This window comes from Enhydra lutris, unplaced genomic scaffold (assembly GCF_002288905.1).
Source record: "Enhydra lutris kenyoni isolate GAN:26980312 unplaced genomic scaffold, ASM228890v2 scaffoldscaffold28, whole genome shotgun sequence".
NCBI lineage: Eukaryota > Metazoa > Chordata > Mammalia > Carnivora > Mustelidae > Enhydra > Enhydra lutris.
The window spans coordinates 4,964,261-4,978,601 of record NW_019154112.1 but is presented as its reverse complement, the minus strand read 5'-3'; the positions used below and the strand labels follow the sequence as shown (position 1 = coordinate 4,978,601).

Sequence of the window (14,341 nt, the reverse complement as noted above, 5' to 3'; positions counted from 1 at the left end):
TTTTTTGTTTTTTGTTTTTTCCAGATTTTAGTTATTTATTTGACACAGAGAGAGAGAGAGAGCACAAGCAGGGGTAGTGGGAGAGGGAGAAGCGGGCTCCTTGCTCAGCAGAGAGCCTGATATGGGACTCAATCCTAGGACCCTGGGACCATGACCCGAGCCCAAGTCAGATGCTCAACCATCTGAGCCACCCAGGCGCCCCGAACTAGGAGTTTCAAAGCCAAAATGCCCCACAAGCTTCCTTTATTAAGAAGTCTTTACTGAGCCCCTCCTGTGTGCCAGACACTGGCCCGGGCTGCTCAGCCACTGCGTACTCTCCTGGCAAGAAATTCCTGCCCTCGTGGACCTGACATTCCCAAACTTCCCAAGCATCAGTTTTCCCAGCTGTAAACAGGTATTCAAAAATGTAATTAGGCAGTTAAAAAGAAGACAAGAGAGTATGAGAATCGTTCAGAGGTTTGCAGGTGACAAGAGATGAACCCAACCTTGACAGCAACGTGGCTCATCTCCGGACTAGCAACAGCAAGAGCAGGATTGCAAGACAACAGATCCAGCAGACTGTAAAAATGGGGCAATCCTTGACCTCTGCCTACTGTTTTTGCCTCAACTCTGATCATTATCAAATAACTCGGGAGGATAATCATGGCCGCTCCAAGCAGGTCAGAAGAGCTGCCCCAAACAATGACAGGCAAAGCGGTGACAGTCACTGAAGGAGAGGTTGTCTCTAATACAGTTTGCCCACGTGGAGGGGATGGTCAGGCTCCATTCAGAGGCTACTGAGCTAGGAGAAATCCCACCGTCAGCACCCGAAGGGGTTGACGCGCGCATACATGCATGTACGCATGTGTGTGTGTGTCCAGGAATGTATCAGCAGCCATCTACCTACATACCACAAACTCACATATGCTGCGCGAGCTATAAATGAAAATTCGCAGCACAGATGGCTCTTTTGAGGAGGTTTCTTCAGGAGTGGGAGGAAGTACCAGGCTACAGGATTAGAAAGCTATTCTGGATGTGGTGAAGGGAGATGTGGGGAACCGGTGAGGCCCAAGGTGTCTGCCAGGGACATGTGATTCCCTGCTGTTATAGCCCGGGGGGGGGGGGGGGGGGGGGGGGGGGGCGCCCCCCTTACCTGGGCCGTGAAAGGGCGTGTCCACGCTGTTCCCCGAGACTCCCAAATAGAGGCCAGGCCACTCTGCTGGCCATTGGGGGCACTGCTCTCCAAGCCTTCCTCCATTCTTGGTGCTTTTCTACGAATTCCTACGAAAGGCTCCAAAACCTCAATATGGAAGGAACCGCAACTAGGAAATCTTTACAAGCCACGGTTTTACTCCTTTCAGACCTGGAGCTCCCCGGCGCCCCAGGAACCCAGACCCTGACTTCCATGCTCTGCAAGAGCACTCTTGAGTTTACAGATTCTTCCAAGTTGGTGGTTCTCAAGGTCAGCAGCTTTACAAATTGCTGCTGCCCGACACCCATGTCCACTGGAAGACGTGGGTAGAACATTCTCAGCAGTTTTATTAATGGTGGCCAAACACTGGAAACAACTTAGATGTCCACCAACTGGCAAACAGATAAACAACTTGTGATATGTCCATACAATGCACATCACCTGGCAACAAAAAGCAACAAACGGCTGATCCTAATAACGTGGATTCTCACAGACCTGATTAATGATGGGGGTGGGCGGAACCAGACACACGCAGGTACATCAGCCACGCCATCAGTCAGGATAGCTGGACCTGGGAGTGGGCGTGGGGTGTTGACTGGAGACTTTGGGGTTTGGTCATACTCCATCTCTTGATCCTCTGGATCCAGATGGTCATTAACATGGGCTCACATACACACACACATAAAAAATACATTGAGTTGAAAGCTTAAGAGTTGTACACTTAACTGTACATACATTACACATCGAGAAAAATGGAAAAATAAAATACGCTGGGGCTCCACCCCCAGAGCGGTGGACTAAATTGGTCTGGGGTGTGTGGCCTGGATGAATGGATTTTTAAAAACCTCCCAAGGGATTCTAACTGGGAACGAGGGTGAGACTAAATCCCGGAAGAGCCAGAGCCCCTTCTCTAGCTGCACTGAGTTCTGGGCTCTGGCTCCCTGCCCCTGCCCTTAGTCAGAGGAAAAAAGCAAAACAAACAAAAAAAAACACACAAAAAAAAAAACTACTGCAGAGGGACAGACTAAGGCAGAAGTCAGACACAGTTCCATCACTTCTTACCTCTGTGATCTAAAAGAAACATCTATTTCTCTAAGCTTCAGTTTTGGGTTTGTTTTCTTTTTTTAATGTTTTATTTATTTATTTGAGAGAGAGAGAGAGAGAGAGAGAACACAAGCAGACCGAATGGAAGAGGGAGAAGGAGAAGCAGACTCACTGCTGAGCAGGGAGCCCAATGCAGGGCTCAATCCTAGGACCCTGGGCTCATGACCTGAGCTGAAGTCAGATGCTTAACTGACTGAGCCACCCAGGTTCTTTGGGGTTTCTGTGTTTTTAACGAGTGGCAGGTGTCATACTTGTACCGTAGGCACCGTATAGCATTGGAATGGTAAAAATGGTGTTGATCTTTACAAAGTTAATCTTAAATCATACATCTGATCCTGTCACTACTTCTTTTTTTTAACATTTTATTTTAAGTAATCTCTACCCCCAATGTGGAGCTAGAACTTAGAACCTTGAGATCAAGAGTCAAATGCTCTACGGACTGAGCCAACCAGGCACCCCGTCACTACTTCTTGAAATCTGTGGCTTTTCATTAACTCCTTCCTGAGGCCACTCACGCCTGCCCCAGTGTGCCTTCCTTGTTCACCAGGTCCTAGCCATGCTGGCTGCCTTTCAATTCAAGCACTCCTCTGCAGCAGAGCCTTTCGCAGGAGCCTGAAACCAGCCTGTTCTCAACCCACACTCAACTCCTCCATAGGTTTCAATCTTCTCACTCCCCATTACTCTGTGTCTCCCTGATCACTTTCGTCATAGCTCCCCGCATGTAACAGAGGTATGTGATGCTTGGCATGGGATCCATGTATGTTACTGCTCCCACCCTTGCCCCACCCCCTTGGCCCAGCACTAGGGGCTCAGTGCAGAACTGCTGAATGGAATTCAAGTGAACTCAAGGAGAAGTGTTCCGGGTAGTCAGAGAATATTATTCGTCCTTCCCTCCTCAGTAACCTCTAATCTTCCCTTCTCGATAACCTCTAATCTTTTCTGCTTCCCATGAGGTTGCTATTTATTCTGGAAACATTTATTAGGTATACCTATCATGTGAGACATTGTGCTCACAGCTGGAGAGGACGCTGAGAGGGAAAAGCATGGTCCTTGCCCATCGGAAGGCTCTATCCAGGGAAGGAGACACCCACAGCAATGCCATCCATATGCATTCCCAGCTCATCTAAGGGTGAGATGGGAAGTTCTGTGGGATACCTCCTCATCCTCTTCTCCCTCCACACCCTCTCTAGATGATCTCAGATCCTTATGACATCTTAGATGATTCCCTCACCTAATCTAACCCAGCTCTCTCCCATAGGACAAATTCTGAGCTCTTAATCTAAAATTATACTGGGGTTGAATCACTATACTGCATATCTGAAACTAATATAATACTGTGTGTTAACTAACTGGAATTAAAATAAAAACCTGAAAAATCAAAGATAAAATAAGATTATACTGGTATTTTCACCAGTGGGTCTCATAGGCACAAATGCAACAAAATCTAAAACTGGATTAATCTCTCCTAACAATTTAGTGGTTATTTCAGAGAAACAGAAGCTTAGTTTACTGAGGAAACGAGGTTGAGAGGGCAGCTAATCCTTTGGAGGGAAAAAATTTACATTAGAAAACAACGCAGGAGGCTAAAAGATCTGAACATAATGTCACAAAAAAGAGTGAATATTTTTGCAGGTGACAAGGGAGTCATTGGGGGGTTTAAGCAACACGGATATTTGGGGTTTTTTGTTTGTGGGGATGCATATGTTTTTATGTAATCCAACTTGGGATTTGACGAGCTTGGTGAATCTGAAGTGCATCACCTTCTAATAATTCTGGAAGGTATTCTGAGGGTCTCTTTCTTACATTCTTTATTATTTCCCTATGAGACTTCACTTAGACATATAGGAGACTTTCTCTAACCTTCAGACCTCTTATCCTTTCTTTCAAATATCCCATCTCTTTTAATCGCTGGACTGCATTTGTGAATTTTTTTTCATTTCTATCTTCCATTTCACTGAAACGTGTGAAAAGTATTGTTCATTCTTCAAGCGTGTCAAATCTATTGTTTATTCTTTTTTTTTTAAGATTTTATTTATTTATTTGACAGACAGAGATCACAAGTAGGCAGAGAGGCAGGCAGAGAGAGGAAGGGACTCAGGCTCCCTGCCGAGCAGAGAGCCCTATGTAGGGCTTGATCCCAGGACCCTGGGATCATGACCTGAGCCGAAGGCAGAGGCTTTAACCCACTGAGCCACCCAGGTGCCCCTATTGTTTATTCTTTTTAAATTAAGTTTTAAATTTCAATCATTTTTATTTTCACATCTGGAAGTGTTACTGTATGTTTTCAAATCTTGACCAGTCCTCAGATTATGTTGCTCCTTGTCTATATGTTCAAGATTCTTTCTGAAAAACTACTGTAAACATGTTACGAGTATTTATTTTTTTAATTTTGGTAAAATATACATAACATGAAGTCCACTATCTTAACCATTTTTTTAAAAGATGCATTTATTTATTTGAGAGAGAGAATGCGTGTGAACAGGGGGATAGGTAGAGGGAGAGAGAAAATCTTCAGGCATTCTCCAGGCTGAGCGTGGAGCCCAACTTCTGGCTTGATCCCAGGACCCTGAGATCATGACCTGAGCTGAAATCAAGAGTTGGATACCCAAACAACTGAGCTACCCAGGTGTCTCTTAGCCATTATTAAGGATACAGTTTCAGTAGTATTAACTCACATTTTTTGTGCAACCAAGCTCCAGAACTCTTCCCATCTTGCAAAATTGACAAATATTTCTTTTCTTTAATAAGATTTCATTTATTCATTTTACAACGATCACAAGTAGGCAGAGAGGCAGGCAGACAGAGAGAGGGGGAAGCAAACTCCCCACTTAGCAGAGAGCCCAAAGTGGGGTTCAATCCCAGGATCCTGGGATCATGACCAGAGCCTAAGGCAGAGGCTTTAACCTATTGAGCCACCCAGGTGCCCCCAAATATTTCTTTTTAAATAATAAGACCACAAAAAAATACTTGAAAAACTAGGTGAATATTTATATAATCTTGAGATGCTGAGTGACTTTTCAAACATTGTACCAAAGTCTGAAACCATAAAGATTTGGATATAAAGAAATGTGAAACTTCCACTTCAAAATATCATGAAAATCAAAACAAATGAAAAAATGGGGTAAATTCCTGAAAAAGTACGTGACAAAGGATTAACAGCTTTCATACGTAAAAAGTGATTTCAAATCAATAGGATAAAACTTTCAATTGGAAAACTGATGGTGGAAATGAACCATTAATAAAAGAAGGAATACAAATGCTGAGCTGCAGAAGTAGTCAAGGAAAGTGAATTAAAACAGCAATTAAATTAATATTTCTATTATCGGACTGACAAAAAATGAATAAGAATATTATCCAATCCTAGCAGGATTAATAGGAACGTGAGACTTGTTAGTCACTGCTGCCTAGAATGAAATTGTTAATGCCTTCCTGGAAATCAATGCAGACTGTGTCAAAAATGTACAAATGTGTGCTTTGTTACTCAATAATTACAACTTCCAGGAGCATATTCTAACGAAAATAGTGGACAACTGTGCACATATGTGTGTGGCATTATTACTGATAATAGTGAAGGGTTTAAAAAATATATATCCAGTCATAGGGTGTTGATCAAATTATCCTCCAGTGGACTACTGTCATTACAAATTTAGATATTAACTAACATGAAAAGATTCACAGTGTATTGTTAAGTGGAAAAACACAGGTCACCAACCACATCTTACATAACATAAGTATGTATTTTTGTCAAATACATACATCTATTTGCTTGGGTGCGTTTTAGTTTGGAAAAACATGTACCAAAATGTGAATGGCCATTATCTTTAGCCTATAGGATTCTGTTTCATTCTTTTATTTTTGTTACTGTTCTGTCTATATATTCTCTCCCCGCTCAAAAAACATCTATTACTTCCATGACAATGTTAATTTGTCGATAAGAAATAAAGAAGTGGCGTGCTTCTAAAGTGCCTGTCCAAGCATAAAAGTAACCATGCTCCGAACAAGCACGCAGGCTCACAGGTTCCAGCGACGGCTCCCACGTGCGCGTCTTGTCAGGAAGGTCAGGGTCGGCCGCCGCCTCCGAGCCAGCCCATTTCAGGCACCGCCAAGGCCACCCCAGGCAGCCCGCGGGTCCTCGCGGGGGGCGGAGCACGCCAGCCCGGAAGAGACGCCGCGCCGCGTCGCGCATGCTCCTTCCTTTCCAGCTCCGGCCCCGGACGTAGCAGCCGCCGAGGTGCGTTTCTCTGCGGTCCGATTTCCATCGGTGTCCATCCTGGCTCTCCAGCTGTTGTAGTCGCCGCTCGTCCCCGGCGTCGGGTCGGGGGAACCATTGTGGCTCCCCGCGCGCCCATTTCTGAATAGATGGGCCGGGGGCGCACTTCGCGGGGGGTTGTGGGGAGCTGGTAGAAGATTGGCGGCCGGTTGGCGGAGGTCGAGGAGGGGAGGATTGAAACCCTGGTGCCGCGGCGACTCTTCTGGCGAGGTTAGGGAGACTGTGGCCCCCTTGCCCGCCTTTGTTTCGATACGGAGTCCCTCACCCCGAGCCGCCTCCTGGTCTGGCCCTGGAGCTCTGGTTTGGGGGAAAGAGTGGTAGGGGATGAGGGTGCGAAGGCCTTAGCCCTTTGGTTTGGGGTCAGTGGCCTGTCACGAAGGGAGGGCTCTCCTCCAGGCCCTCCCTGCGTCCTTGCCTCTGGAAGTATTCCGTGCTAGGTACAGTTGCTGATGTTTCCTCAAGTAGTCCGGGAATACAAGGTTTGCTGCCCCCTGCTCCTACGTTATATTTCTGTGGGTGTGAGAGTAAAGTCTGTAGCGAGCAGTAACCCTACTCCTGTTTTGTTCAAACATCATGGCAACTTTTTCCTCCAGCGTGTTTGGGAGGTGGAGGAGGGTAACCGGGGGTTTTCAGTTTTGCAGGGTTTGAAGTTCTCTCTGCAAGTTTATCACGGTGTGGTTTGAGGTTTCTGCCCCTTGGACTGGGATTCCCTGGGGGTCGTTCTGGGGTCCTGAACTTGGTTGCTGGGCCCTGGCTTCGTTGCTCAGAAATGTTCCTGATGATGTGCTTCCTTCCAGATGTTGATGCCCAAGAAGAACCGAATTGCCATTTATGAACTCCTTTTCAAGGAGGGAGTGATGGTGGCCAAGAAGGATGTCCACATGCCCAAACACCCTGAGTTGGCAGACAAGAACGTGCCCAATCTTCACGTCATGAAGGCCATGCAGGTAGCCTGGGGGCTGCTCGAGTGGGGTGCAGATGGAGGGATTTTCCACTAAATGTTCGAGGCGCATTCCAAGGAGAGGTCAGGACAGCCAGAGCTGCTTGCTGCCTTGAAGGGCGCTGAGGTAGATACACCATGAAAACTCGTCTATGCAATTTAGCTTCCTTTTGCGCCAAGCTTCTAGATTGAAGCCTCTGGTTCTGTCTTGACAGTTGTGTTCTGTCTTCCAGTCTCTCAAATCACGAGGCTACGTAAAGGAACAGTTTGCCTGGAGACATTTCTACTGGTACCTTACCAACGAGGGTATCCAGTATCTGCGTGATTACCTCCACCTGCCCCCTGAGATTGTGCCTGCCACTCTGCGCCGCAGCCGCCCTGAGACTGGCAGACCACGGCCCAAAGGTACGTTGCCCGTGTAAAGGCCTCCTCTGAAGATCCTTCTCTGGGGGAGTGTATATGAAACTTGGTGGGGGGGATCAGACAGAAGAGGTCTTACCGTACACCATTGGTGTCCACTTCAGAGGGGGCTCTGGCTTGCAGGACTCTGGCTTGCCAAGTCCTGGAACCTTTGTCCCCTGGCATGGGACTTGTCATGGAACCGCGATCAGGTCAGGTCTCGGGGATGCCATTAAACAGAGCATAGTTTGCGTCCTGGCATGTATGGTTGAGCATTGAGTAACTCTTCCAGACCAGAGCAGCGTTGTTTACCACATGTGAAAGAGATGGAGAGTGTTCTAGAGTTTGTTGGCAATGAGAGCAAAAACAAAAGTCAGATAGGGGAGGACGGATGTGTATATAGTTGTAGCGTGAAAGGATGTGCTTGTGGGGGGATGAATTATATTCTGGCTCAAGATCATGGTTGGCTCACAGTTGCAGGTTGTCAAGGTTATGGTTCTCTTTCTTTAGGTTCTGAAAGAACTTGTCACAGGAACTTTGTAGGAGCAGCAGTTTGTGGGCTTGGGTGATGAGGTGCAGAGGGTCCTAAAAACAGATCACCAGACTGCCCAGATTCCTGTGGAGACAGGCTTGGTAGCGCTCAGGAATTTGTATTTTTTTATGACTGCTTTCTGGTGGGATTCTGGTGGTTAGGTGGGATTATGTATCTGTAGAGCAAAGGTTCTCCACCACATCTTGGAATCCCGGGGTGGGGGAGGTTCCATTGTCTGGACCCCATGGATTCTGATTTGGCTGGCATAGATGGGACCTGGCATGCATTTATTTTAGTCACTCACTGCAGGTTCAATCTAACTTCTCATACTTAAAAAATATATATTTGACCCTTGGAACAACTTAGCGGTCAGGGCGCCTGTGATGTCATTGTCCCCGTTCCCACCCCCCCATTGTCCAAAATCCATGTGTAACTTGATTTTTTGAAAAACTATTAATAGCCTGCTGTTGACCAGAATCTTACTGATAAGAAATAGTTGATTGATAATCTTAAAGAAGAGAACATTAAGAAAATAATCAACATATTTACTGTACTACTATACTCTTATTGAAAAAGGGATTGTGAACCCATGCAGTTCAAACCTGTGATATTCAAGATAACTACAATCTATATTCTAATCATGTGGATTTGAAGGAAAGTTCCAGGGTAACTAGGTGGAGAAGGTACTAGATTAAACTTCCAGTGTTGATGAGAGTATCTTAAAAGTAGCTTTTATTTTTTTTATTTTTTTATTTTTTTTAGTTTTTTTTTATTTATTTATTTGATAGACGGAGATCACAGAGAAGCAGGCAGAGAGAGGGGAGGAAGCAGGCTCCCTGTTGAGCAGAGAGCCCGATGCGGGGCTCGATCCCAGGACCCTGGGATCATGACCTGAGCAGAAGGTAGAGGCTTTAACCCACTGAGCCACCCAGGCGCCCCTAAAAGTAGCTTTTAAATCTGCCGTTATATATATCCCACGATCTAGTGAGGTGTGTGAAGAAGCCCAGAGCAGCTAAGGACTCTCTGGTGGCCTCTGTATTTACACCCTGACTATTGGAAGTGGGGCTTTCAGCTTATGGTACCTCCTTTCCTGTTTGCCCAGGAGATTTTCCACTTCAGAGATGGGTCAGGTTCAAAATTTTGGCTATTCAGATGTTTGTAGAAATGGTTGGATTGCTTAATTTGCCGAGTAATTGGAAAATGTGTATCTGTGTTGAGAAATATAATAGAAAAAAGTGATCCTTTTGCAGATGGGTGGCATTTTAATTTTGAGTGTTCTAGGCTCTGGAGAAGCTAGTGTCATTGATGACAAAATTTCTAGCTGATAGCTCTGGGTCCAAGAGTTCTGTTCCCTTTAACCCATCATAACTAAGTTGTTTCCACTTTTCTCGTCCTGAAGGGCACAGAGTCTGCACATTGCCCTACATTCTCATGTGGTTTAATTTGTATAGGTCTGGAGGGAGAGCGACCTGCAAGACTCACACGAGGGGAAGCTGACAGAGACACCTACAGACGAAGCGCTGTGCCCCGTGAGTGATGCATCCTCTCTGTCGGGGCATTGGGGAAGAGTCCTTGGATTCTTGGGCACCCTGGCTGGGACACAGCCTTTGAAAGTGCCAAGGTGACCAGGAAAGATTCTTGGTCTCAATCTTCAGGTCCTTTTTAGCTGGAGTCCCTTACGTTTCTTGCCTTGTTGCAGGGGTTTGATGGGTGGGGTTAGGACAAAAGCCTGCTTCATTTGGGATACAGACAAGTTCTGTTGAAGACCTCTAACTAGAGCAAAATTGAAAACTTTCAAGAAAGCAACATGCTTTTCTTAGTTTTGTAGTTGTGTTCCTGTGTCACAGACTCTTGAGGGCGCCCACTTAAGTTATCCCTGTTGTTTTCTTAAAAAATAGTTTTAAACAAAAAAATTTTCGTTTTTGAACAGCAGGTGTTTGCGTTGACTTGGAATAACAGGTGTTTGTTCATTCAGATAATGTATACATGTTGAGTGTCTGACTTGCCAGGCTCTGTTCTGGGAGCCAAAGACAGTGTGCATAACAGACAAAAGACCTTTCTCATTGAAATTGCGTTTTAGTAGTAGGAAACTAGTAAGCAGAAAGGACTGTCTAGATGTCCATGGTATGGGTGCTGCAGGGAAAAATTCAAGCAGGGGGATCAATGGTACAGTTTTCAGGGAAAGCTGCAGAAGTACGATTTAATAAGCAAACACCTGAAGGAAGGAGTCAGCCATTGGCTCCCTGGGGGACGACCATGAAGGCACATGGCTTTCTGAACCAGAAGGCAGCCGGAGAGTCCTATGAGGATGTAGGTCTCATAGCTCTGTGGGCCATGGTAGGGCTTGGGATTTATTTTATTTATTTTTTAAAGGATTTTATTTATTTGTCAGAGTGCACAGGCAGGGGGAGCAGGCAGAGGGGGGATGTAGACTCCCTGCTGAGCAGGGAGGCTGATGTGGGACTCCATTCCAGGATCCCGGGATCATGACCTGAGCCAAAGGCGGACACTTAACTGACTCAGCCACCCTGAGTGACTTAACCATCCCAGGGCTTGGGACTTTTTTATTTTTTTTAATAGTCTGTATCTTTGTTGAGAGGCAGTTGATGGTGATATGAAAGCAGAGTATGAAGGGGAACATTCTTTTTTTTTTTTTTTTTTTTTTTTTAAGATTTTATTTTTTTATTTGACAGATCACAAGTAGGCAGAGAGGCAGGCAGAGAGAGGTGGGGAGGGGGCAGGCTCCCTTCTGAGCAAAGAGCCCAATGCGGGGCTTGATCCTAAGACCCTGGGATCATGACCTGAGCAGAAGGCAGAGGCTTTAACCCACTGAGCCATCCAGGCACCCCATGAAGGGGAATTTTCATTAACTTCTTTACTCTTGCCTGTCTCTGGTCATGGCTGCTAATTGTTGAAACATGAAATAGAAGTGATCACTTGACTTGAGTATGTTACTGAATAGTAAGAATTTTTCCAACAAACAGGCTCTCAGTTCAAAGGAAGTTAATGGTTGCTCCTACTAGAAGTCACACCACGTGGGCAATCAGTCAGGGAGTAGTTCTCCAGAGGATACGAGGTTGGGCCTGAGCCTTATGGGTCTCCAAGTTGAGGTGGGGTGAGAGCAGCCTGAACAAAAGTAGAGTTGGGGACATGGTAGCTTGGGCGGCAGGGAAGTGAGGGTCAAGAACCTAATGATGGATGTGGTCTGAAATGGGCCAACGAGAGACCCAATTGAGATATTAGTGAGACTACGCCCCCTGATGGTGCTGTCCCCATCCACACCCCTCGTGAACCATAACATTTCCTAGTGGCCACACCTAAGACAAGTGGAAAGTAGTTTACAGCAATAATTTTTTAAATCCAGTATGGTTTATTGTATTTTTTTAAAGATTTTAAATGATATACACCCAACATGGGACTCAAACCTACAACCCCAAGATCAAGAGTTGTATGCTCTACCAGCTGAGCCAGCCAGGCACCCGAAATGCAGTATATTTTAAAATGTTATTTTAACATGTAATCTGTATAAACATTAGCGAGATGTTTTGCATTCTCTTAAATCTTGACTACTTACGTGTACGTTGCACACACCTCAGTTTGGACTAGTGGCCACTGTACAGGTCAGGGCAGTACTGGATCTTTCATCTTATTTGTTATCATGGTCATGCTGCTGGTTGGTTTTGCTTTTGTGGGCCTTTGTGTCCTTTATCTCTTCTGTAAGCTAGATGCCAGTCTGAAGCATGTAAGTAACTTGGTGGGAAACGAGGGTCGTCTTTGGCCATAGAGAGGGGCACATACCCCAGGCTTTGTGGTCTGGGCAGCCTTCCTGGAAGTGACAGTTTGGGCTGTGAGTTTGGAAGGATGATTTAAGGAAAGCTTTTCCAGGAGAGGGAGGGGGCAGAAGCTGTTCACAGGGTGTTCCCACCACTTGGTGTAACTTACTTGTACTTCCCGGGGTACATTTGCGGACAAGGCTTCTGCAGAATCAGCCTGGAGACCTGTCTTCCCTTGGTCTGTAACAGATCATAACATAAGATGACTCTGAATTGGTGTTTCTCCTTCCAGCTGGTGCCGACAAGAAAGCTGAGGCCGGGGCTGGGTCAGCAACTGAGTTCCAGTTTGTGAGTATCCCTGTTGGCTCTCCCTAGATGTCATTGTTCTGGCCTGGCCCTGGGGGCCTGCAAGTTCTAGGGATCCTATGCAGTGTGGTGGGTCCACCCCTTGCTACAGTGGATCCCCCCAAAAAATAACATGAATTCTGAGTTTTTAAATGAAGATATAGTATGTAAACTTTTGTAAATAGATATATTACTGAAATGAGTCTCCCAGATCAGTACTACATGTGGCATAAGGTTGGTTTCTTCATTAGTGAGCATCATAATTGTGACTCCCTTATTTTCATGAATTAAGACTTAGGGTTAAGAACTCTAGACTAGAGATTGAGTGAGTTCTAGAACCAAGATGGCTGGGGTCAGGGTCTTCATCTTCTTCAGATGATGTGATAATTGGATACATCCCTGCTGTGCTTCTGTTTTCCTCATCCTTAAAATAGGTGTTCCGATTGTAGTTGTGTCAGGTGCTTGTGCGATTAGGAAGAGTGCCCAGCACAGGGGCGGGTGTAGCCCTGTTGGAGCGACAGCTGGTGGTGTTTGTGGCAGGCACAAGGTCTTGTCCTGTGCTGAGAGGGGTGTGTGTGTGTGTGTAAACACACCCTTGAGTGGGTATCCATATTCCCATTTTACAGATGTGGAAACCGGCCTGGGTGGTGAATGTGGCCTCATAGTAAGAGGCAGGGCTGAATTTATGGCCTGAACTCTTCAGCATTACTTTCGGGCCCTGTCCTGTGATAATGAGGCCTGCTGCTCAGCCTGCTACTAATGCTCATGCCGTCTGTTTTCTCTTGCAGAGAGGCGGATTTGGTCGTGGACGTGGTCAGCCACCTCAGTAAAGTTGGAGATTGTTTTGTGTTGAATAAATTTGTAGCCAGAAAAAAATTAATCTCGTTGTGTCCTATTTGGTTTGCATTATGTGGCCTGAACAGGAATGATAGAAGGATTACAATGTAAATGGGGCAAGACTGGACTGGGGTAAGGGGTCATCCCCATGCAGGGTGGCATCACATGTGGTTGTTTAGGGATGCAGTTCTGGCCCTGTGTTCCAGGACATGCTGTCCCATGGAGTGATGTCCAGTGTGGTTGCTGTTCGGGGGCTAGTTGGAGAGCGGGGCATCTTCTCTAGGCGGCCCCTGCTGGTGCAGCTCTGCAATGAGGGCATGTTGCTGCTCTGTTAACCCCAGAATTTAGTCTTAACCTTCAAGGCTTAAGGTTTATATGAATGGAAGGAGAAAACAGAGTTAAAATTGCACAAACACCTGAAAGGAACCGCTAGCCATAGGAAGAACCCATGGGAGTTTTTGTTTTTACATAATCACAATAGCTGGTTGGAACTCTTGCCATCCCAGGTTCCTTTATTTGTTTATTTTAAAGATTTTATTTATTCATTTAAAAGTGCACAAGCAGGGGCGCCTGGGTGGCTCAGTGGGTTGGAGCCTCTGCCTTCGGCTCGGGTCATGATCCCAGAGTCCTGGGATTGAGTCCCGCGTGGGGCGCTCTGCTCAGCAGGGAGCCTGCTTCGTCCTCTCTCTGCCTGCCTCCCTGCCTACTTGTGGTCTCTGTCTGTCAAATAAATAAATAAATCTTAAAAAAAAAAAAGTGCACAAGCAGAGGGAGAGAGAGAAGCAGACTCCCTGCTGAGCTGGCAGCCCAAGATGGGGTTCTATCCTAGGACCTGGAGATGGTGACCTGAGCCAAAGGCAGATGCTAACCATCTGAACTACCAGGCGCCCCAGCCCAGGGCTCCTTTAAAAGGAGGAAACACTTGTCCAGTGTCCTGGAGCCTTTTTAAGTGGTGGCCCTCCCTACATGT

The 14,341-nt window shown here is 46.0% G+C and overlaps 1 protein-coding gene across 2 annotated transcripts; it reads left to right on the top strand.

Moving 5' to 3' along the window:
- The first annotated feature begins 6,389 nt into the window (after nt 1-6,389).
- Nucleotides 6,390-13,414, top strand: LOC111152253 (ribosomal protein S10). Of its 2 annotated transcripts, none has more exons than XM_022510700.1 (6): nt 6,390-6,506; nt 7,343-7,492; nt 7,719-7,890; nt 9,868-9,945; nt 12,482-12,537; nt 13,323-13,414. In XM_022510700.1, the coding sequence occupies exons 2-6, from the start codon at nt 7,343-7,345 to the stop codon at nt 13,362-13,364; spliced, it is 498 nt and encodes a 165-aa protein (XP_022366408.1). In that variant the 5' UTR covers nt 6,390-6,506; the 3' UTR covers nt 13,365-13,414. The 2 variants fall into 2 exon arrangements, with proteins under 2 accessions (XP_022366408.1, XP_022366409.1); XM_022510701.1 differs by lacking the exon at nt 6,390-6,506 and adding an exon at nt 6,560-6,755.
- Nucleotides 13,415-14,341: the final 927 nt, after the last annotated feature.